At 41.8% G+C, this 25,315-nt stretch overlaps 1 protein-coding gene and 2 non-coding genes across 3 annotated transcripts in view; all 3 read right to left on the reverse strand.

Moving 5' to 3' along the window:
* Positions 1-25,315, reverse strand: part of LOC122423446 (acyl-CoA dehydrogenase family member 10-like) — a 37,167-nt gene that overhangs the window by 7,048 nt on the left and 4,804 nt on the right. The window contains exons 3-10 of the mRNA XM_043440530.1: positions 19,898-20,046; positions 17,905-18,099; positions 13,671-13,829; positions 12,416-12,575; positions 10,906-11,047; positions 9,846-9,914; positions 7,721-7,902; positions 3,288-3,688 (exon numbers count right to left, since the gene is read on the reverse strand). Coding sequence (XP_043296465.1) covers positions 3,288-3,688; positions 7,721-7,902; positions 9,846-9,914; positions 10,906-11,047; positions 12,416-12,575; positions 13,671-13,829; positions 17,905-18,099; positions 19,898-20,046 — 1,457 coding nt within the window. The remainder of the gene's footprint in view (positions 1-3,287; positions 3,689-7,720; positions 7,903-9,845; positions 9,915-10,905; positions 11,048-12,415; positions 12,576-13,670; positions 13,830-17,904; positions 18,100-19,897; positions 20,047-25,315) is intronic.
* Positions 23,121-23,192, reverse strand: LOC122425598. The gene has a single exon (XR_006264926.1). It is a non-coding gene; the product is annotated as a small nucleolar RNA U2-30 (small nucleolar RNA).
* LOC122425612 lies at positions 23,346-23,425 on the reverse strand. The gene has a single exon (XR_006264930.1). It is a non-coding gene; the product is annotated as a small nucleolar RNA U2-19 (small nucleolar RNA).

Genomic DNA, 25,315 nt, shown 5'->3' on the forward strand with positions numbered 1-25,315 from the left:
TCATAACAGAAGAGTCTGTTAGGCCCATTCCTAACAGGGATGGTGGCAATCAGTTCACTTCCTTGTGTCTGTATCCCAGATGCCCCACCTACCTCACCCCCTCACTGTTAGCATCATTACTGTCATCATGCTGCAGCATAAAATTCACCCCATAACACAGAGAAAGAAGGGTCCTTCAGTGTGCCTGCAGGGAACCGGCCAGGACATCTGGGAGCAGCCTCAGCTGCTCTGATGAGGTGCCCAAGGAGATCCCCTGATCCAGCTTTCTTCATGAGGCACTTTGATCCTGGGGAAGTAACCCTGGGTTTCTGAATGTAGCTCCTGACAGGGAAACCAGGAAGCCTAGCCTGGGGGTCAGGAACCCAGGCCCTGAATCAGACTGCCTGGTTCAGGCCCTGCCCCACCACACCTGTTGGGAGACCTTAGGCAAGATGGTGAGCTCCCCCTGGCAGTTTCCTCATCTGCTGAATTGGGACGGTCACCACTCACCCTACCAGTCACAGCTACTGAGCAAGAGTAGGAATGGAGTTGACTGACTGACTGGGAAAAGCATCCAAGTGGGAAGGTTATTAGGAGCTCAAATTAGAGACGGAGGCTCAGAATGGACAGCGTAAAGAACGGCAGCAGGACAGACACTCTGTAGTCCAGCTGTACAGTGAGTGAGTGCCAGCCATTTTCCCTCTCGAAAACATTTCACTCTTCCGGGTCCAGGTAGCGACAGAATATAGTGTGCCAGACTCAGAAGCTGGGGCTGCACTAAATATTAATGATGATGGAAATTCTTCCCACTGGGAGGGCACCACCTGGCTGACTTTCCTATCACATTGGGACTGCTCTCTAGGACACATACTACTAGAATCAGCACATACACTTGTTTCATGGCTGTGTTAAGCTAATTAGCTGAGCTGCAGTGACCAAGGAGAAGAAGGACAGATTAATTAGAACAAATGAAGCAGGAAAGGAAGGGAGAATAGGAAGGGAAGCAAGGGAGTTCTGAGAAGAGGAAGAATAAGGAAATGAATAGAATCATCTTATGGGAGGGAAAAACACATAGATTTGAGCCCAGAAGATCTGGATTGAGTCCAAGTGCTATTTTTTCTAGCTGTGTCCCTGGCAAACTTGATTCCTTATCTTTAAATCAAGGTTCATGATGCTTACCTCACAGGATTTGTGAGATGCAGTGTAAATGCCAAACATTCTTATTTATTGGTAGTAATGACACTGAATAAAAGCCATGAGCCATAATTTCACCACTCTCCCCTAAAATCTTAGTTGTCATGATTCCCATTCAGGTATGACCACATGCAGAATGTTCTCTAAAGCAGATTTTTCATATGCATTCATTTTCGAGTCTAGAAGTGTTCACAGCATGACTGTCTGCTTTTCCAACACATCGTGCATGAGACGGGTACATCTAATGGGTGAGGGTTAAGTGTGCAGGTCAGCAGGTGGGGGATAGGACATTTCACAAGGTAACAATGGGAGCATAGAATGGCAAGCACCTTTCTGATATACATTTGGCAGTATCTGTCAAAACTTAAAATGGTCTCATTCAGGAATTCTCTGGCAGTCCAGTGGTTAGGACTCGCTCACACTGCAGGGGCCCAGGTTTGATCCCTATTCAGGGAACTAAGATCCCAAAAGTCACGTGGTGCAGTTCAAACAAACCCAAACAAACAACAACTAAAAATGTTCTTATCCTTGGACCAGAATTTTTACTTCAAAGAATTCATGCTGGGACTTCCCTGGTACCAGTGGTTAAGAATCTGCCTTCGCATGCAGGGGACACAGGTTCAATCCCTGGTTGGGGAACTAAGATCCCATGTGCTGTGGGGCAACAAAGCTGGCAGGCTGCAACTAGAGAAGCCTCAGCACTCTAAGGTCTGTGTACTCTAGAGACCATGGGCCACAACTACTGAGACTATGTGCTGCAACAAAAGCAAAAAAAAGTCAATGTGCACCACAACTAGAGACAGTCTGTGCACCATAAAGAAGACCCAGAGCAACAAATATTTTTTTAAAAAACTGACACTGTAGAAACAGGAAGTGAACACAGAAGTATGTAACAGCATTCGATACCCTTTGCTTGCACAGGATCCAAACCCCTTCTTATTCTGCGGTGCTCTCTCACTGTAGACATTTCAGTGGCATGAAGATGTGAGCACGGGACCTACACATGACTGGCTGAAAATTCCCAACTCAATCTTGGAGTCCTGAGAGTGCATCCGGCCACTGCCCTAGTGATAGTCATGGCCAGGCTCCCGAGAGCCGGCCTTCCCTTGGCTTCTACTGTCTCCTTCAGCTGGCTCTTCAGCCTCCCTGTCCATGTGAGCAACCAGCTGCTCACTCTGCTGCTTCAGTGACCCGGAGTGACCTAGACTGAGATCCCCACAGTGTCACTCAGGCAGGGGCAGGGTGGATAAATTATGGTGCACCCCCAATGTGGTCCCAGTGCCTGGGTTCATCTCCAGGCACTGACATGGGATACATCATTAAATAACATAAAACAACTGGAAGATTCAAATGCATAAAACATTTTCATTACAACAGGAATGATAATAATATGTATTATTATGTACCAGAAGAAAGGAGCTGGGAGCCTATAAATCAAATTGTTGACAGTCATTATTTCAGAGGCCCGAGAATTTTAGAGAATTCTTTCTAGGTCATGAACTCTTTCTACTCTTGCCATGTTTGAGCTCTGGTTACCTTGCAGTACGTTTATAACTATGAACAAAATTCAATGCCGTTTCTTTTTAATGTAGGTGATGGTTGCATCATAGGCAGAATATGTGCTCCTAAAGACCTCAGATAACTTAAGAACTAACACAAGGTAAGACCAATCCTGAAAAAGAACAGCAGGTATTTCCATTATCCACTAAAATGATGTCACTGTATGTCAGGATCATAAACATAGTTTATAGTTGATGTGAGGCTTTAGGTTTGATGTTATGGATTCTTTGTAGAGAGTGTCATTTAATTGATGAAATTTATATCACTTAGTCTCAAATTTACATGATTCAGACATGCATAAAATGAGTCCATGCTCCTCAGGGTTATAAGCCACAGACTTGGCATTCCTCTGCCTGAGCTGAGTATCAGACCGAGACATCACACAGAAAGAGCAATGAAGTGAAACTGAGTGATCTAGGGCTGGCTCTTTCTAGTGGTGGTGGAAAGCAGAGACCACTGAACTCAACTCTCCTATCTCTTCACTGCCTAAGAAGGAACAGATATGGACAGTGGATGAGCTGAGGTTGGGCTGTGCTAACGAAAGGCTGCTTTACCTTGAGATCTTCGACCAGCGGGGAGGGGGTCCACCTCTCGGCCGAGGCCTGGTGACGCTGCAGCTCCGGCTCAACGGGGTACACGTGTCGCTCCATAAACTCCTTCAGCCGCTGATACAGCTCCCTGACTCGGGGGGAAAGGCCTTCTGGAGAGAAGATCAGAGCTCCCTTTGAGGAATGAGCTAGAGAAGAGTCTGTGGAGGTGACATAACTCCTCGTGCCTGGGGTCCTCAGCAGGGACTGTGGCCTGGACCATGAGTGGTGGGACCCCATTAATGGTTTGGTGGCCAGCATCTCCTTGAAAACCCGGAACTCCTCTTTGACTGGAAAATCCCATGCCAGGTTACACATGAATTCAGTCAGCTTTCCAGTTTGTTTCACAGTCGCCGAGCTTGCTTGCCCTACGCAGAGGCAAAGAAAACCAGTGAGACCCCGCCCCCCACCCCGCCAACAACCCTTAATAGTACTAACATGTAACAGTATTGTTGTTCCATCAGCAGCTACTACCACTGCTGAGCACTTGACATGTACCAGACTTGGTGCTAAGTGCCTGACATGCGTTATTATAGCTCACTGAATTCCTGGAGCTACACACGAGTGTTTTAATCCCCACTTTACAGACAAGGATCCGGGTCATAGGGAGGAGATGGGTCTAAGCTTACATTCCATGGGCTGGGAGCCAGAAGTTAGACTCAGTTGGCCTGCTTCCTGCTCTTTATCTCTTCTTTTCCTAAATAAATTAAATTAATCAGGAATTCCCCAAAGCACTTCTGCTGTCATATTGGGCTGAAGGGAGCCTGCCATGATGTTGATTAACAGTGTCACAGGGGATTGGATTAATGGCTAGTTTCTGGGCACCATTTTGTCTAGATCAACACATTTATCATCATCACATAACTCACTCTAGACATGATATGTTTTCTTTTCTTTTAATCTTTAAAAAATATATATTTATTTATTTGGCTGTCCCAGGTCTTAGTTGTGGCACAGAGGATTTTCCATCTTCGGTGTGGCAGGGTGGATCTTTTATCATGGAACGTGGGATTTGTAGTTATCGCATGTGAACTCTCAGTTGTCATACATGGGATCTAGTTTCCTGACCAGTGATGGAACAGGGACCCCTTTCACTGGGAAAGTGGAGTCTTGGACAGTGGACCACCAGGGAAGTCCCTATGAAAGGTTTTAACTCAAAATAAAATCAAGCCTTTAGAACTACTAGAGTTCAATTTTGGGAATTACAAGAAGTCCAAAGTAGTAAATGAAACCATAAGGTAATAATCAAGACAAATCATAAGACAACTGACTTGGTCCCTTTAAAAATTTATTAAAAAAAAAAAGGGGGGGTACTGTTCTTGGTTCCTTGATCAGATCCTGACTTGAAAAACAAACCAAAAACAAACCACCTCACTTATAAAAGATATATGGAGAATAATGAGGAAATCTGAATATGGACTGGGTCTTAGATATTGGGGAAAATGATGAGTTTTCTTGGTTGTGATAATGGTACTTTGAAATGTTCTTATTATTAGGAAAGGCATACTGAAGCACTCAGGAGTCAAGTGTCAGGGTCTCTACCACTTTGTTAATTGTGCAAATAGATAGATGCAGAAAGAGAAAGATAAACAGACATGGCAAAAGTTAATCATTGTTAAAATCAGTCACGGGATATAGTTATTCACAGCACTACTGAATGTTTCTGTAAGTTTGAAAATTATCATAAGAAATCAAATACTAAAGCCTCCAGAAGCTGAACCTTTGTTGAAGGAGCCCCTCAGGTTAACCTCCTACGTGGATTTAGGATGTCCCCCCACCCCCATGCACACACCACCCCAGTGCTGCGCACACTCCCTTCTTGTGGGAAGCAGGTGCAGCTGTCCCTGTGTCTCTGCTCTGTTGGCCGCTGGTCCTGAGCAAGCCTGCCAAGCACTAATGCCCTTCCTCCCCAAAGCAGCCTGCCCTCTGGGATGAGAAAAGGGAATCATGCTCTCTGCAGGTCCTTGGTGGAAAGGTTCTGTGTGATAACTAGACTGGACCTAAAGCATCTTTGTCAAAAGTCCCTTTTGATTAGATCATTTCGTGTGCCTAAAAAAAATTTAAATGTGTTCTCTTGAATAAATGATACATTCACAAGCCTTGAAATTACAGTGACAAAGGGGGGTGCAGGAAAGGCTCTCCCACCCCTTTGCTCAGCCACTCAGCTCATTTCCCCAAAGGCAACCAACATGACCAGTCTTTTGTGTCCTTTCAGAGATTTTTTTTCACCTCAGCAAACAAACATTTATATTTATTCAAATTTTAAGTACACTCATTTTACACAGATGGCAGAATAGCTATATATAGCCAATGCCCTGCCCAGCAGCTGGGCTCCTGACGTAACTCTAGAGATTGCAGGAGTCTTGAAAAGGAAGATCTGATGCCCCTTTAGCTGGATCAGTGAATGTGAAATCTGAGGAAGCTGCTTTATGCGGTCAGGCTCAAAACACAGCCTGGGAGGTTGGCCCTGAGTCACAAAAAATGATACCTTATTTCTACTTTGTCTCTTTGTCACACTAATAGGTCACTGTAAAAAGAACTTTAAAACTAAAAGGCAAAGGATACACTTAGCATGTGGGAGGGCCCTCCTTAAACTGTTCTCTTTCCATTGCAGGATGTCACACTGCCCATTGCTTCATGTGACAGAGGCTTCATCTCCATTCACAGCGCTGGGACAGCTGCCAGCTCCTTTGCTTTTCACATCAGCTCTGTGAGGGGGGCAGGGCAGGGCTTTTTTACATAACCTCTACTCTTGAGAAAACTAAGACAAAATAATGGGGCTTGCCCAAGGTCACCCCACAAATCAGCACCTGACTTCCTGTCCAGGGCTCTTTCCATCCTGAAATAATGGATCAATATAGGCAACAGCTGTTGTCTTTGCCTAATGGCTATTTTACTAGTAACTAGGGCTCCTAGATAAAATACAGGATACTCAGTTAAATTTGAATTTCAGATAAATAATAAAAAAGTTTTATTGTAAATATTTTCCATTGAGACCACCAAACAGAGGCAACAGTGACAAAGTTTGTAACTCTGGTCAACAGGTTAAAATATGGGAGGATGATATGGGTCTGGATGTACTTGGAAGGTGTGGAGAACCCCCTCAACTGGGGCTGGAAGTTGGCAAGCCTGCTTTGTGGTAGCAAAGTGTCTCAAATTGTCAGTTTTGAGGATTCAGATCATGTGCCTATAGAGTGAAAGAATTTTAGGTAAGTTGGTAGAAGTATGTCAGGAAGTTGATATACACTGAACACATACTGCAGCCCTTGATATGATCCTACAGAAAACATAGGTGTTTTGGTTAAAAGTAGAGAAAGAAGAAAATACAGCTTAGCTGAGAGATTCTTTTTGACCACAGCTAGGAATGCATGGGCTTCCCAGGTTGTTCAATGGTAAAGAATCCTGAATGCAGAAGACACAGGGGACACAGGTTCGATCCCTGGGGTCAGGAAGATCCCCTGGAGAAGGAAATGGCAACCCACTCCAATACTCTTGACTGAAAAATCCCATGGACAGAGGAGCCTGGAGGGCTACAGTCCATGTGGTTGCAAAAAGTCAGACACGACTGAGCAGTTACCCATAGCCACAGGAATGCAAACTAGTCAAGAGTTAGATAATCTTGAACTCTGCAGGGCAGAAGTACAATTTTTTGGCTCACAATAAAGATTCAACATGCAAAAGCACAGGGACAATTGTGTGTTGATTATAAACTATGTGTATTTGTGGGGGATTTCCTTGCAGTTCAGTGGTTAGGACCCCAGGCTTCCACTGCAGGGGATATGGGTTCAATCCCTGGTCAGCGAACTAAGATTCTCTATGCTACTCGACGCAGCCAAAAATAAACAAACCTACAAATCGTGCCCATTTGTCAAAATTCATAAAATGCTACACTTCAATAAATCTGATTTTTTAAAAAGAAAACAAAAAACCTGATGATAACAAATGCTCACAAGAATGAGCAGGAACTCAAATTGAGATACAAAAAAAGAAAAGAAAAAAGTAGAAGCAAATTATATAAACAAATATTTGGCACAATGAAGTTTTAAAAATCTATCCCTGTTAAAAAGAATATTTATGGGAAAGGGCAGAAAACAGAGAAGAAAGTAGGTATCTTAACTACCTTTGGGCAATCAGAAAAAAGAAAGGTTTAAATGATACAGTGAGATAAAAATTGCAGGGAGGAGAGATTCTGTAGTTCATGAAGGTATTTATCCCTGGACAAAATGTCTAGGTAAGCAACACCTCCACAAAATGAAACAGGCTTTCCAAGTAAGAAACTAACAAGCCCACCTCACAATTAGCAAAGGTTGATGCTTTAATACCTTGATACCATCCAAATCCAGAAAGCAGAGGACCAGTGAGGAAACATCAACACAGAAGACAAGGGGCCCCGTGCTCACCGTGTTTCCTATAGTCTTCCAGGCCTGCAGCCTTGAGGTCCACACTGTGAATCTTACACAAGACTCTCTTCATGGCAGTGTAGATGGCCCGCCTCTGGCTGGGCTCCAAGCCTGGCGGAGAGGGGTCTTTGTGGATGAGGCCTGGGCAGTATTCCATCAGATAGAAGGGGTTGCCGACAATGCTGGGAGGGACACAAACAGGGTATTTCAGTGGCCTGTGATGTGGCAGGCTGTTAGTTAGGGCACTGTTCTGTCCTGTGTGTAAGTTCTCAGTGCTGGGTGGGAGTACTGGAAACTTCCTTTTTCCTCTGCATATAAGCAGAGGTTAGAAGTACTCCCTCTCCAAACCAATCCACACACACACACACACACACACACACACACACACATCCCTGTTTACACTCCCTTGCCAGCATGCCTCTCTTCTCTTTGGTCCACTTGTAGAAGGCATCAGAATGGGATTAAGTGTGATAATATAGGAAAGCAGCTGTTGAGAGGGGGTCAGAGTCACACAGAACCAGGCTTAAGTCCCACCTCTGCCTTTCCTAGCAGTGTGATCCTGAGGAACATAGTAAACCTCTCTGAGCTTGTTTTTCTTAATCTCCAAGGGGCAGTTATAAGAATTAAGGGGGAAAATTTACATATGGAGTATCTGGAATGTGTCTGGCTCCAGTGAAGTTCCTATAAGTATCCCTTCCCGTTAGATATAATTTCATCATTATCCAGTGGTTTGAATGGCATACATACCACTCTAATATCAAGGTGTCACACCAAAATGTCGTTAATCCATCTCTTCATCATTCCTAGAAATCAGCTTAGTACTCTAAAAAGTTGTTTTGAAAATTCTACCATTAGGACTGTTTATCCTGACTTGAACATGGACAAGATATTAGGTTATACAATTCTTTTTAATTATCTTAAATGTAATACTGCTATGAAAGAAAATATCTTTATTTTTAGGAGATGTATGCTGCCTGCAGCTTACTTATAAAGGTTCAATTTACTAATATAAATTTATTAAGAAGATACTTATTGGGACCTCCTTGATGGTCCAGTGATTAAAAGTCCACACTCCTAATGCAGGAGGCACAGGTCTGATCCCTGGTCAGGGAACTAAGATCCCACATGCCACAGAACACAGCAAAAAAATTAAATATATAAAAACAAAAATAAAAATGTATATGTATATATATGCATACATATATATATTTTACAAAGTAATCCTTTATAATTATTTAACAAAATTTATTAAGTGTTACAAGACAATATTACTTTATAAAATTATTTTGTTATTATGTAATTATTACTATTTCTATAATATTTTATATATATAAAATACACTTACATACATACATACACATATATAGAAAGCGAATATGGCAAAATGTTAACAATGTTTCCATCTAGCTGAAGTGTAAGTGGGTGCTTATTATGCTATTTTTTTCTTCTTTCAACTACTCTGTAAATTTCACGTTTTTCATAATTTAAAAATTGAGAAAAAAGACACAGACTTAAAAAGCATATTACAAGGACTTCCCTGGTGGTGCAGTGGTTAAGAATCTGCCTGCCAATGAAGGGGACATGGGTTCGATCCCTAGTCCTAGAAGATGCCACATGCCATGGAGCAACCAAGCCCGTGTGCCGTAACTACTGAAGCTCACATGTTCTGGGGCCTGAGAGACCCAACTACTGAAGCCCGCTCCCTAGACCCTGTGGTCCACAACAAGAGAAGCCATTGCAATGAGAAGCCTGTGTACCACAACTAGAGACTAGAGAGCTCCCGCTCTCCACAACTAAAGACTGAGTGCAGCACTGAAGACCCTGTGCAGCCAAAAATCAATAAAATTATTTTAAAAAGCATATTACAAAGCAACTTTAGATGCTTAGAAAGCCACAATAAAAAAACTAAGAAAAACAAATAACATGCAACTTGATGGAAATATATTTCTAGAATGTTTAAAAAAAAAATGTTTTCTACCAAACGGGAGGTTCCTATAAAATCTCCTTCCTCTTCTACCAAAATTTTATTTTCCTTTACTCTAGAAAACTGAAATTAGAGTTATTATATGGGCTTTTCTCTTCTGTACCTTAAGTATACAACATAAAAAGTAAATCTGGACATTACCTTGAATCTTCACAGAGGTGACAAACTTTGGGCACATGGGCTCCAGCATTTACAAGGGCTTCCATCATCCTGCCAAGAAAAATGTATGAACTTCTGACTGAAGTGATGAAATTTTCTTGAAATTATTTTCTGATTTAAAAATTAATAAATGCATAAATTAAAATGGAACTCTTTAAAAAATTCAACTGACCAAAGAAAGCAAGGAGAACAAAAAAACAGATGAGACAAACAAAAAATGGTTCATTTACAGACCTAAGTCAAACATACCAATAATTACATTAAATTTAATAGAGTAAACATTACTGATTAAAAGATGAAAATTGTCCTACCAGATAGAAACACAAGACCTAATAGGTACTGTTTATAAGAGACATTCTTTAGGGACTTGCTTAGTGGTCCAGTGGTTAGGAATCTGCCTGCCAACTCAGGGGACAGGGGTTCCATCCCTGGTCCAAGAACTAAGACCTCACATGCCTCGGAGTGATTAGACCCACACCCCAGAACTACTGAAGCTCACATGCCCTAGATAGAGCTCACGCTCTGCAACAGAAGAAGCCACTGCAACGAAGAGCCTGTGCACCACAACGAAGACCCCGTACAGCCAAAAATAATAAAATAAGTAAATAAACTGCATAAAAAATACTTATGTGTGTGTGTATATACACTGAATAACTGAATCACTTTGCTGTACACCAAAAATTAACACAAGTAAATCAACTATACTTCAGTCTTTTTTTAAAAAAGTAGAGGTATTCACATAATGAATCCTCCAGTTTCAATAACTGTCAATTAAAGGCCATGCTTCTTTGGGCTAAAGCCCCACTAACAGAATTCCAAAAATTTCTAGCCTCCTAGTGGTTTAGACAGAGAAAAGAGAAAAAACAATCTCCTGAATATAATTAGGTGACATGTTCTTATCTAAAATAATTTTGGAAAGTCATACTTGTAATTTTAAATGTCTCAAGGCACTTTGATGGGGCACTGACTCGCCAGCCCAGGGGTGGGGCTGTGGAGGCTGGAGATGGCGAGCGCGCCCCACCCCCACACACTGAGAATTTACCTGAACTCCCTCTCTACTGCATGCGCGGATGGAAGGAGTGTCCCCAGGGGTTTCTTCCTCAGAACCAGCTGATGAGTAGCCAGCTTGACATAGTAGGTGGGATTTGACTGCCCGTGATCAAACTGAAGGCGCTCCAATGGGCCTGTAAGTTTGAAAGAAAGGAAAACTCAAACCAGCTCTGGAGGACAGATGTGGACAGAGATTCTTTCTTTCTGAGAAGTACTGTACATGGACACAGAGCATCCTGATTTGGAATGCACTGTAAGGAAAGCATCTCCTCCCTGGGTACCAGACATGACTGCATCCCAGGCATACCCCCCACCCCAGCTTTGGTCCAGGATGTCACGCTGCAGTGTGGCAAAGGCCACTGGATTTACACCACAACAATTTTCACTTTCACAGGTATCCAATTTTGTCCGTCTTGCCAACTCCTGCACCGTAAAGAAAAGCTTTATAGTTCTGTTTATCAACCACAAGCACAGTCATGGCAACCCATCTTGCTAACTGGAATAATTTAAGCCAAGGATGAAAAATGCCCTTGTGTGTCCCTCACCCCATACTTGGCTACACCACACCTGACACGGGTGTGACAGCTGAAAGGAGCTATGCAGAGGCTACAGCTCAAACCAAAGCAGCTTTGGGGAGATGTGATTTCCCGCCACAAAGATTAAACTCTGAGGCTCCCTTGCAGAAACAGCTTAATTGACCCTAGTCTTACAATGATTTGAACTCTACACACAGATTCGTTTCACTTGGTCAAAGGAGCAAAAGATGGGAGTTTGTCTGAATTGGCTCAATTCAGTTCAGTTCAGTTGCTCAATTGTGTCCAACTCTTTGAGACTCCATGGACTGCAACATGCCAGGCCTCCCTGTTCATCACCAACTCGCGGAGTTTACCCAAACTCTGGTCTGACTCAAAATGGTCCCTCAGCTCTGTAGAGGCTCTAGGAACAATCCGATCACTAGAAAACATCCTCACATGAAGCTACATGCAAAGAAAGAGAACTCTCAAGGATCAAACAGGGGAGGCCAAATTTTATGCCCAGGTAGAAGTTTCTTCAAAAGCTCACGAATGACCTGTTTTTCTGAGGGTGGAATGTGAAAAATGAGAGAGCAACCTATGAAGAGATGGAGACACATTTTCTCATTTTAAACTCCTGCAACTTTTAAGTCACCTTCACAAAACAGGCTGTCATCTCAAAAATATCAGAAAGACCCAAACACCCCAGGCACATACTGCAAGTTCTTCTCCCCCAGGACAGCTGTTTGCAGGTGACTGCTGCCACGCCACAGTCTCACATGGAACAAGGGCCACGTACGCTCTGGGGACCCATAGAAAAGGAGGTTGGTGCTTCCTCCCAAGCAAAACAGAGCAGCACCCAGGTCTGCAGGGCCCAAGGGCTATTTTCTTCACCACATGGCATCTTTATCTCCAGCACATTCCACTAGGATAGAAAATGAGAGCCAGGCTGAAAGCCTAGCCTCTACCAAAATGCAGAGACTTAACTACCTGTGGGTTGGGTCCCCAGTAAGTCTTTGAGGTATTTCTCCAAGGAGTCTTTGGGAATTTCCATAGTCTTTCTCACAAGGCGAATGTTTGGAACAGCCATTCTCAGTGGAAATCCCAAAAGAGTTTCCAATTCCTTTACTGCAGTCTCTGGGTCATGAACCTGGTTTCAAAGAGAATATTGAGCTTGGATCCCCAGACAACCCTAACCGCTCCTCCTGCCTTTTCTCTAAGAGGGTACTTTTTTAGAGAGAAATATTTTTAAATAGCCTGAGCAAAGACCTGGGAGCCAGAAAGTCAGCTGATGACAAAGCCTCAGAATAAGTTTCCTTCTTCTATTTACTACCTAACCACGTTAATCTTTCCTATCTGCTGGGAAGAGTGAGGGTTAAATGTCCATGATACTCCCTTTTGCCAGGAGGGCAGAATATTGTACTGTAGAGTCCACTCTGTCCCTACGATCCAGTTAATAATGAAAACCCAAACGTAGAAAGCTGGATGGAGACCCCTTCTCACACGGTTTCTCCTGCTTCAAAGCACTGGGGTGGTCCAGGTGCTGGTAGCTTCTGGGTCCCCACGCAAAACATCATTACCAGTTCAGCCTGTCATCTGAACCATCTTAAGTCTGCCATTCACCTCCCTGTGTGACTTTTTCTTGACTGCCTTCTTAGTATGTGTGTGTCTTACCTTCTTATTGAAAATACAAGTGACTAATCACCTAAATTTCATAATTAAAAGGTAAAAAGACTGTGGCAGCAAGGGCAAAAACTACCAGAAGCAACTCTGACTCTTGAGTGTAAGAGGACTGCACAGAAATGCTTACACTAGGACCTCCCTGGTGGTACGATGGATAAGAATCTGCCTGCCAATACAGGGGACACAGGTTCGATCCCTGGTCAGGGAGGATTCCACATGCCTTAGAGCAACTAAGCTGGTGTGGCACAACTACTGAGCTTGTGTTCTAGAGCCGGGGAGCCACAACTACTGAGCCCATATGCTGTAGCAACCAAAGCCTGCGTGCCTAGACCCCATGCTCCACAACAGGAGAAGTCACAGCAATCAGAAGCCCCTGCGTGGCAATGAAGATTAGCCCTTCTCGCTGCAACTAGAGAAAGCCCACATACAGCAACAAAGACTCAGCACAGCCAAAAATAAAATAAATAAAAAATTTTTAAAAAGAAATACTTACACTATTGTCTGAAGCATGCTTACACTAGTGCCTAAAGCACAGAGGTGTTCAAAAAACAGTGACCATTACCTTAATGGTGTGAATACCAAGGCTGGCAGCTGCTTTTAGATTTGGTCCAAGATCATCAAGAAAGATGGACTCAGAAGGCTGCCGGCTAAGCCGCTCCAAGCACAGCTTATACATCCTGGGGTCTGGCTTGCAGACACCTTCCATGCAGGATTCTACTACCTGAGGGAGGGGCAGGAAGGAGAGATAAATGTCCCTAAAATTGGTGTTCCCGTGTATACCCTGGTATGTTTTTTTGAAAAGAAGAGCAGAAAAAAGACAGTGGAGGTTTGTTATAACAAATAACTTAAGAGTGTCATGATATAAAATGATGTTGCTTTTTTAACTGGAATGATTTGGAAATACTGGGATGCAACCTGAGGGAAGACTCAGAAACCCAAAGTTCTGGTTCAGACATGGTGAGTGACCTTGTACCAGCAGTGAGGCCATGAGGGACTGCAGGTTCATCGTCAGGAAACTGAAAACACTGATAGCCATCTTACCCATCTTTTTTTTTTTTCCATCTTACCCATCTTAACAGTAGCTGGGAAACTTAGTGAAACTGGAAGGTGTTCCAAAACTAGGTATTGTGGCTGCACAGGACAAAAGAAAAGCTGCACATTTTGGATTTAGGGAAAGTATTTTACGGTTTTTTCAAAAAGAAAGCAATGTTTACTGTTATAAAAGAAACAAGACTTTAATGTCCATATTTCAGAAGTGAAAAACAAACAGCTATACTCAACCTAGACAGATAAATCCCACAGAAGGGCTGACACCAAAGAGATCCTCAGTGGCAGAAACATGGTTCCTTTCTTTCTTTTTAAAAGAACTTTTTAAAAAGACTTTTTTTGATGTGAACCATTTTTTAAGTCTTCATTGACTTTGTTACAACATTGCTTCTATTTTATGTTCTGGTTTCTGGGCCAAGAGGCATGTTGGATCTTAGCTCCCTGACCAGGGATGGAAGTCATACCCCCTACATTGGAAGGCAAAGTCTTAACCACTGGGCTTCCAGGGAAGTCCCAACACAGTTCCTTTCATGCAAAGAGCCTCCTCTATCCTGACAGCCTTGCCTCAAACTGTATCCAGTCCAGAACTGGTGAGCAGCAGCTGAGGGTTCAGGAGAACCCTGAAAAGCTGTCTCAGTGTCAGGCTACCTCTGATCCAGCAACCCTTGGAAGTCCTCTGACATTGTCCCCAGGGCTTGATCTCCTGTGAGTAGGTCTAAAACAGCCATAGAGGCCTGTAACCAATACCCTCTGGTCTGTCCGAAGAATAGAACTAAATCCCTCACTCACTCCTGAATTGACCCTTGCTCTCCAAGATCAAGGACAAACCTGAGGGCCCCTCCCTCTCCTCCAAATTCCCACTGTTCAAGGTTGGAGTACTGCTCTTTCAAGTAAATAAATGTCCTGAAAAAACTGGACCTCTCTACTTACCCTTCCCCATCTCCTTATAACTTGAATGAGGAAAAAAAAAAAAAGACAAAGACCACTCCTTCTAAAGAAAATGTCCACCGTGGGCCATGGAGAAGCCAAGTGTTTCTAATCAACAGCCGACCTGGCAGGAAAGGAGCACAGCTGTAGCCGCTGAGAGAAGAGGAGAAAGGGGAGCAAATGCAGGGGCTCTGGGCCACGTCTGATGAACAGACACCTCTTTCCATAGGTGATTACATGTGGGGAAGTGAAAAAAAACTCTTGAGGTTTAAATTGGATGAGATCCCTGGCCTTCCCTTTGTTCTGTTTTGCAAGATGAAAAAGTTCTGGAGATGAGTTTCATCACAATGTGAATATACTTAACACTAATTGAACTCTGTAGTTAAAAATTGCTAGGATGGTAAATCTTATGTTCTTTCACAATAAAAAAATGTTGAATTTTAAAAAATATTTATTTTTATTTCTTTGGCTGCACCAGGTCTTAGCTGTAGCACCCAGGATCTTTTTTTTTTTTTTTTCAGTTGTGTCATATGAACTCTTTGTGGCAATGTAGGATCTGGTTCCATGAGCAGAAATCCAACCCAGGCCCCCTGCATTGGGAGGGTGGAATCTTAGCCACTGGACCACCAGGGAAGTCCCCCTCAATTTTTTTAATTAAAAGAAAATGGGGTGGGGGAGAAAATGGGGCTTCCTTGGTGGCTCAGTGGTATAGAATCCACTTGTCAATGCCAGAGACATGGATTCAATCCCTGATCTGGGATGATCCCACGTGCCCCAGAGAAACTAAGCCCTGTGCCACAGCCCTGGCACCCATGCTCTGCAACAACAGAAGCTGCCGCAATGAGAACCAGCGGCAGCACCACCACCTGCTCCCCATACCTCAAGGAGCATCCCCCGCCCCAGTCATAACTAGAGAAAAGCCCACATGGCGAAAAAGACCCAGCACAGCCAAAAATAAATAAATAACATTATATTTTTTTAAGAAAAGAAAGAAAATGGATGAAAAAATTTTTGAATGTCATATATGCCTCAGCAGAGCTATATATATATATATATATATATATATATATATATATATATATATATATACACACATATATATTCCTATAACATTGGGGAGGTCAGGAACAGCCCCCAGTGATGACACAGATCATAGGAGTGGTTACACTATCTTTACCCCCATCGAAAAAAATTTTTTTTTGTCTTATAGCTTTAGAAAACAAAAACATTAACCATGCTCTTGAGAAAAAGGATTTTCAACACTCTAGGTCTCTTGCAGAACAAAATTATGAAAACTCATCAGAAAAGCTGCTGGAAAGCACATGCCAGGGCGTCTGTGAAGTCTGAATGAAGTCCATTGTGTTAAAGAAGCTCACAAGTCCTTAAATAGTAGAAAGGCCCAGTGTGAGCCTGGCCAACTTATTTATCCCCATAGCCGCACTGGAGGGGAGCAATCTCTGAAAATAATCACAGTGTTTTGAATACTTACCTACCTACCAGGCACTCTGTAAAGTGCTTTGCATATATTATGCTGTGGGATCCACACAGCCACCCTAAACAAAACTGCTGCTTATGAACTACAGATGAAGAAACTGCAGTTCAGGGAATCAAATCTACTGCCCATAGCAAGCTGCAGAGACAGGGTTCAAATCTGACTGAGGTCCCTGAGCCCCTAAAGGGAAGGGTGCTTGTAGGAGGGTTGTGCCGTGGACAAGCTAGGAAACCAAGAATTGAAGTGGGTAAGGAGCCAGGCAGGGATGTACAGGGAAGAGACTCTATTTCTGCAGGCTGTGCTCAAGGAGGAATGAAGTGGGAAGTGAAAAAGAGTATTAGGTGGGGTGCTTAATTTCCCATATTTGTGCTCTGAATTATCTGCCTGTCATTCGACTAGATTTCATGTTCTAAAACAGCACTATCCAACAGAACTTTTTCTATAATCATGGAAATGCTATACTGCCCAGTCCGCCATAGTAGCCACTAGCCACATGTGGCAACCGACCACCTAAAATGTGGCAAACATATATTCCAGAGGGCAGGGCTTATGTCAGTCACATTGAACACAGTAGCCTTTCACACCTAGCCAGTGCCCAGCACACAGTCACTGCTGTGTAAGAATGTGTTTTCTGACTGAATGACGTTTAAGCCCGTCATCTATCAATAATTCCTACTTGTCCCAGAATAATCATATACTTCCCTTAAGGAAAATGGAGATTCTTTCACAGAAGTAACCTCCTGGCAGCACAGAAGACCATCTCCTGACTCAGAGTCTTCTCAGATACTTTGACAGTCGAGCCCTTTATGCACTGTCCCATATGGTGGGATGATTTACATTTGAATTGCAATGAAATAGGATTCAGCTCCTCAGGGCCACTAGCCACCTTTCAAGCGTTTAACAGTCATGTATGATAGTAGCAACCATACTAGACATTTCCTTTTCTGCAGTAAGTTTGTTTGCACAGCACTGATCTAAGGATTAATGCCACAGAAATAGAGGGCAAGGGGGTTGATCTTTGAAAAGGTCAAAGGGTGAGGGCTGATAAAGTGCATGTGTTATCTAATGACTAAGGTTCAAGTCCAGAATGAAAGGGAGTCTCTGAAGCTGAGGTTTCACCCAGTTATCAAAGCACATAAATAACCTTGCTCACAGCTCAGGGATACTTTGCAAGTCCTCTTTCCCACCTATCATGTCTAATCCTAACTCAGTCAACTGTGTGAATAACCATCCCATCCACTCAAGACCTACTGAGAGGTAGCATTAATGTTGCATCCTAAAGTAAAGACAGAGACTTGATTCAGATAGTTCTGGATCCCTGTCAGCTTACCACATCAAACTGTTTCCAGTCCAGGGGCAAAAAGCTCTTCCCATTGGGAAGATAAAAATTATTGCTCAAGACTGAAGTCTGAAGGCCTTTAGCCCAAATCTGAATTATGGCCTCAGTCATCACTGGGAACTGCTTCGTCACTCGCTCACTGGTCAGCAGAGAGAAAAAGGAGTCCACGGGCACGGAGGTCTTTGACTAAGATTGGAGGTAGGGAGAGAAGAGAACCAGCCATCATTAAGAGTAAGAACAGCTTATCACCAACACAGAAAAACACATATTCCAGGCTTCCTGTCACTACCCCAGGCCTCTGGCTTGCTGCCAAAAGGAATTTTCTCTTTCAGCCCTGGTGCAGAACTTTGCATATAAGGTTGTAAAACATGAGTCATTAGGGGATGGAGCTATTTACATCAACATTCCAGTTAAATGAGTTTTGTAAAATAAGTATTTATTTATTTATTTGGCTGCATTGAGTCTAGTTGTGGGGTGCGGGCTTAATTGCCCTGCAGCATGTGGAATCTCTTCTGGGACCAGGGATCAAACCTGCATCCCATGTTGCTAGGCAGATTCCCTATTACTGGGCCATCAGGGAAGTCCCTAACTGAGTTCTTCATTTCACTCACTCACTGTCAATTTTTAAAAAGATTCAGAAGACTCTAAGAAGATACATTAAACTCTAAAAGTGAATTAAGCAGATGTAATTTAATTTTTATTTGATTCCTTTTGGGAATTCAGAAGATATTTGATGATTCTGCATTGCCTGAGCTTCACCATTATGCACTGAAGGTCAATTTCTTTCTTTTTTTTTTTGAAGGTCAATTTCTGATCACTTTTCGCGTTTCCAAATTCTATCTGTTTGGGTTTTGAAAACTCTTATTTTATCATATTTCAAAATCTGCAGTGGCAAGTCTGCTATTTTATACATAGACACACACACATTTCACAACAGTTTCATGTTGTTGTTAAGTTACTCAGTCATATCCAATTCTCTGTGACCCCATGGACTGCAGCATGCCAAGCTTTCCTGTCCTTTTCTATCTCCTGGAGTTTGCTCAAACTCATGTCCATTGAGGCAGTGATGCCATCCAACCATCTCAACTTCTGTTGTCCCCTTCTCCTCCTGTCCTCATCTTTCCCAACAGCTTTATTGAAATACAATTCACGTATCACACAGCTGACCCACTTAAACTGTCTGTAAAATTCAGTGCTTCTTAATATATTCATAAAGTTATACAACCATCACCACAGTCAGTTTTAGAACATTTTCATCACCCTAAAAAGAAACCCATATCCATTAGCAGTCACTACCCATTTGGTGCCCCCACCACCCCAATACTCCTAGACCTAGAAAATAACAACTCTACTTTCTGTTTCTAAAGATTTACCCGTTCTGGATACTTCATGTAAGTAGAACTGTATATTACATGGTCTTTTTGTACTGGCTTCGTTCTATCACTTGGCATAAGGTTTTCTATGTATATTTATATATTTAAATACAAGCTTATTTAAATATTTAAATTGTAAAAACACATAACATCAAATTTACTATTTTAAGCCCTCTGAGTGACATTAAATACATTCATTGTTGTGCAATCAAGCCCACCATCCATCCACAGAACTTGACTATATTTTAAATTATATTTTAGCAGGGTTATTGAGAAAGTATGTGAGTTAATACAAAGAGCTTAGAACAATGCATAGTCCAGAGAAAGGCTCAATGTTGTCACTGCGTTAAACAAGCTTTCTGATCAAAACCATTATGTAACAATTCCAGCTTCATATAAACAATAGCTGGTAGAGGGGCTGAGTGTATAATATTTTTATTTTTCCTCATGCAGTTAAAACTGCGTACCTAGGGATGGAAGAAATAGCTTAAAATCTTATAAGGGGTTGTCAGGTTTTCTCTTCTTTATTTTTAGTTTAACCAATTTAACGGATGAGTGTTGCATCCACTATTCTAGACAAAAATAATATGGAAAGTATGTTTATCACTCACAATTTCAGAGCAAAGTCTCTCAAATTCTTGTAAGAAATCTTCTGTTGTTATCTCTGCTCTCATAAATTTCATCCAGGGCCCATTTTCGCCACCTGAGATCAAGGCCTTCACTATAGTTCCAGAAGGGATATGATTCTGTACCTCCCATTCTACCAAAAGTAAAACACATGGTAAGTGAAACGATATATGGACAAACAGCTGAAGTCTGGGGAGCAGGGTAATTACCATAAAGGTTCTGTGGCATCACTGTGGTGCCACGTGGGTTCTATTGGGAATTCAGAGAAATTCAGGAAATGGAAAATCTCAGCTTTAGACCTCCTAGGGAACAGCAGTAACAATATGTGTGACTGAGGGGACACTGCTGCCAAGCATCAGTCCATGCCACCAGCTTGAAATGATGCTGGACACTACATTATGAATTTTCTTCCCTGGTCTCTTACTGGCTGGTTCATATATATTAGGTCACTCACATGGTCCTGGCACGTGGTAAGGAAGTACATCAGGGAATAAACCAGATTTTGACAGCACTCCAAAACAAGCCCTTCATTTCGTAGGCTGTAGTAATCCTTCAGGGCAGTGTAGCCGGTACACTGAAACATTCACTTGGGGGTGTTGTTTTGTAGAAAAAAGAAGAAAATTTTGGGCCACAGAGAGCTAAGGCAGTGGGTGGTGAATCAGTATTGTTTCTATTGTGAGCATTTGTATAGGAATTGCTTTTTTTTTTTAAACAAAGATGTTTCTACAATACAGCTGCTATAGGGCAAAAATATATATAGCATTCATAATGATATCTAAGACCTAGTACACTTTATACATTTTCTTTTGATAAAGCAGTGCCTTGCATTGAAAATATTTCAGACAATATAGAAAGGTTTAAAAAAGAAAGTAAAATGACAAAGCAATCCCATTCTTCAGAAATCACCAATGTGACCAACTCAGAATGTCTTTTGAGAACAGCATAGCTTATAAAACTCAATCCAAATAATAATACCTCTTTAATTTTAGAACTAAAGTTAGAGCAATTTTTAGGATCTTAAGAGTTGGCAAGCATGCAAGGAAAGGGGCACTCTCCTATGCTGCTGATGGGGGTGTAAATAAGCACAACCTCTATGGAGTGCAACATTTTATTTTTAAATATTTATTTATTCACGCCAGGTCTTAATTGTGGCACACAGGATCTTCATTGTGGCAGGCAGGATTAATTTTAACAGGTCAACTCTTAGTTGTGGCATATGGGATCTAGTTCCCTGACCAGGGATCGAACCTGAGTCCCCTGCGTCGGTAGCGCAGAGTCTTAGCCACCAGACCACTAGGGAAGTCCTGAATATAATATTTTAAATGTACATTTACATTTGATGTGGTAATTCTGCTTTCAGGAATTTCTCCCACAGATGTATTTATAAAAGTAAGCAAAAATTATGTACATGGCTATTGGGCAGAACTGCTTATAACAAAAACTAGAAACTTACATGTATGTTAATAAAGGGCTGGTTAAATCAACCATGATACACCCATATAATGGAATACCATGTAGATGTTAAAATGTAAAAACTAGGTCAAAGGTCAGAACATTATGGCCTGGGGGCCAAATCTGTCTCCCACCTGTTTTTTTGTAAATAAAAGTTTTATTGGAACACAACCACACCTACTTGTTTACTACTGTCCAGGGCTGTTTCTGGTTCTAACACTAGAGCTGAATAGTTGTGATAGAGCCATTATGGCCCTGAAAGTCTATCTAGTCCTTGACAGAAAGAGTTTGCTAATCCCTGAACTAAACCGATGTGAACTAGACCCCTACTGATGTGGAAGACTTGCAAAGATATTATACTGAGTCAAAAGAAAAAAGAAAATGTACAGAACAGTTTGTACAGTACGATTCAGTTTTGGTATGCATGTTTTACACACACACACACACACACACACCCATTCTCAAATACATAAATGAAATTTTTTGACATATAAACTTTTCACAGTGATAACTAATGAAGTCTGGAACTGACTGAAAAGTAGTGGAGGAGCAAGCAGGAAATTTATCTTCATAGTTTATATACTTTTAGAACTGACTATTCAATAAATGAGACTGCCATAACTGAGTTTCTATAAGGAAAAAATTTAATTAAATCTCTTTATCATACCACCACAAAAATTCCCAACAAATTAAATACCCAAATCGGAAAAAAATTCCAAAACAATACAGAACATCTTTATTTGAATAGATTTTCTTAGCCAAGACTCATAAAACTCAAGACATAGAAAAAAACACAAATGATTTTCTTGATATCAAAAATGAAAACTCTTGTACAGCAAAAACATTATCATAAAATAAAAGACAAGTCCCAGAATAGAGAAATATTTGCATGTGATATGACAAAAGTTTATTATTGCAAATCAATAATAAAAATGAGCAATTCACAGAAAGGGAAAACTGACCAACTAATACACAAAAAAAGCATTCAACCTGAAATTAAAATAACATACAAAAAAAAATAACATACAGAGGAAGAAAAACACACAGACATAGCCTTTTATCCGTCACGCTGACAAAAATTAAGCAATCTGATCATATGACACTCCCTGAATGCTATGCTAAAATGTTTGGCCTGTATACTCTTATTAATTTTTTGTGTACACTGATTTTATAGTAAACTAATAGCTGAAATCAGGGCCTTGCAAACTTTCTGAGAAGGGCCACAGATGGACACTATGTAAATGAATGAACATGGCTGTGTTCCAATACAATTTCATTTTTATGAATACTGAAATTAGAATTTTGTATAATTTCCACATGCCACAGAATAATATTCTTGTTTTGACTTTTTAAATTATTTCAAAACATAAAAACCATTCTTGGCTGATGAACTATACAAAACCATACAACAAGCCAGATTTGGTCCACAGGCTGTAGCTGACTGACTGACCTCTGGCTTAAGTGTAAAAAAAGTATGCCTGAATTCTAGTACTTGCTGCTCCAGTGACCCTTTATATAGGTCATTTTGTTTTATCTGGGATGGCAGTTTTTTAATATTTATTTATTTATTATTGACTGCATCATGTCTTACTTGTGGCGGGCGGATCTCTGTTGCGGCACTTGGGGTTAGTTGCCCTGAGGCATGTGGGGTCTTAGTTCCCTGACTGAGATCAAACCCAAATCTCCTGCATTTCAAGGAAGATTATTAACTACCACTAACCACCAGGAAAGTCCCATAGGTCTTTTTTTTTTTTTTGAGCTCAGATCAAGTGTAGAAACCTTCATAGTTATATAAAGTTCTGCAGTAAAAACTTTTCATCATTGCTCAGAACTGATCAGCCTTTCATACATGTACACCCACAACCAACTCTCACTTACCCATCAATAAGCCCCTTAATTATCCAGTCACCTTTACACACACACCCCCAAACACACACACACACACACACACACACACCCCTTATTTTAAATTATTTTGCTTCTCAGAACTACAGAGATCATGCATCAGGTACACCGGGTGGTCTTCTGATGCTCAGATTTGGCTACTTTCATCACTGATCCACTTTAGTAAGAGCAGATCTCAGAGAACCCATAGGTCTTTTTAATGAATAAATAACATTAAGAGTTCCAGTCAAGAAAAACAATAAGGAGAAAGTTGAAGGTATTATTATTTCCTTCTTTATCCATCCAACAAACCTTTACTGAATGAACACCTGAACCAGCTCTGAGCTGACACTGGAAAAGTGAAGTTAACACATCTCAGACCCATGGTCCCCAATTCTAACTGCCCCACAGGGGAGATAGGAACACATCCCATAGCCAGCTAAAACACCCCTTGGTGTTAAGCTCAACTGGAAAGCTGCTATCCAGGGACATTCTGCCAGGGAAGGAGGTCAGAGGAGTCTTGACAGAAGAGAAGTCAATAATAACAACCATCATCTGATTTACTGAGGGCTCAAAGATTTCAGGCACCATGCTGAACACCATACCATTTAACTTGTTGTTAAAGTATAGGTAGGATTTGAGGACCCAGAGGAGGGTAGCTGCCAGGAGGTGGAACAGAACTTGCCAAGGTGCAGGGGTGCAGATGTGTTTAAAGAACATCAAGTGGTCTACGAAGCTGAGATGTGGGCACATGTGGGAAGTTGTGTGGCACAAAGGTATGTGGGCTAATTGTAAGAGGCCCCTAATGTCAGACAAAAGCTTCCCAACTTAATCTAAGAGACAGAGTGCAGGCACTCAAGGATTTGAAGCAGGAGAGTGAAGGGATAAGATGTGTGTATGTGTGGGGTTTTTTTTGGCAGCATGTGGGATCTTGGTTCCCTGATCAGGGATCAAAGTCTCACCCCCTGCAGTGAAAGCATGGAGTCCTAACCACTGGACAGTGAGGGAAATCCCAGATCCGTGTTTTAGAAAACTAATTCTGGGGGCTGTGTGGAGGGTGGTGCAAAAAACCCAAAGGACCAGAGTCACAGAGAGGATGCAGGTAGCTGATATGATTTCAAAGGTAGGACAAGTCGGGGATTTAAACTTGGGTAGAGGCCGTGGGAGTGGAAAGAAGCAAGTAGCTTTTCAAGATATTCTGAAGAAAGTCAAGACAACTCCTGCCCAGTGATCTTTATGTTTCCAAGCAGGAAGGACTGGGGGAGGGAAGTACGATGACTCGGGGAGTGTGGAACAGGCGTAAATGCAAGAGGAATATGAGTGGAGGAAAAGAAAAGCTGAGGGCTCAGCTCAGAGTTGAAAAAATTAAAAGAAAACAAAAAAGGCTCACCTTAGCAGTTTGTATACCCAGGTAATTTTTTGACCAAGGTCACAGAAAAACTGAACTTAGGTTGACTTAGCATGGAGAACTGCCCAACCAGCCAGCAGTAGTTAAAAAGAAAGGTCCTTCTCGATTCCTGCTGGCTGGAATGATAATGTGACAGCAGAAGATGAAGCAGCCAGCAGAGACCATAAGGTAAGACTGGAAATGAACAATACCCATAGCAGAATGACACTACAGAAAGAGCCCACGGCTCTGATATCACACAGCAACATACTAGCCCAGACCACATACCTAGCTTTCATATACAAAATAAATCAACTTCTGCCTTCTTCAGTCACTGTTCTGTTAGGAAGGGCAGATAAAGAAATGATCAGAACCTAGAGGTCTGATTTTATAGTAACAAAAGCAGGTGTAGAGGGAGGTTGATAGAACAGGAAAGACTTTGATCAAATCAGGGAGGGAAGATTACAACATTCAGAAGCAGTTCTCAGGGGAAGGTAATTAAATTCTACCCGTAACAATAACAATGACAGCTCATCATTTATTGAGAATTTCAGATGAGCCAAGCACTCATTCTGCTAATCAAATGCTTTCTATGAATGATCTCACTTAATGGTCCCCAAACCCCAAAGAGGTATGCACTATCATTAGCATTAATCTAACGATGAGGAAACTGACTCAG

This window comes from Cervus canadensis, chromosome 1 (assembly GCF_019320065.1).
Source record: "Cervus canadensis isolate Bull #8, Minnesota chromosome 1, ASM1932006v1, whole genome shotgun sequence".
NCBI lineage: Eukaryota > Metazoa > Chordata > Mammalia > Artiodactyla > Cervidae > Cervus > Cervus canadensis.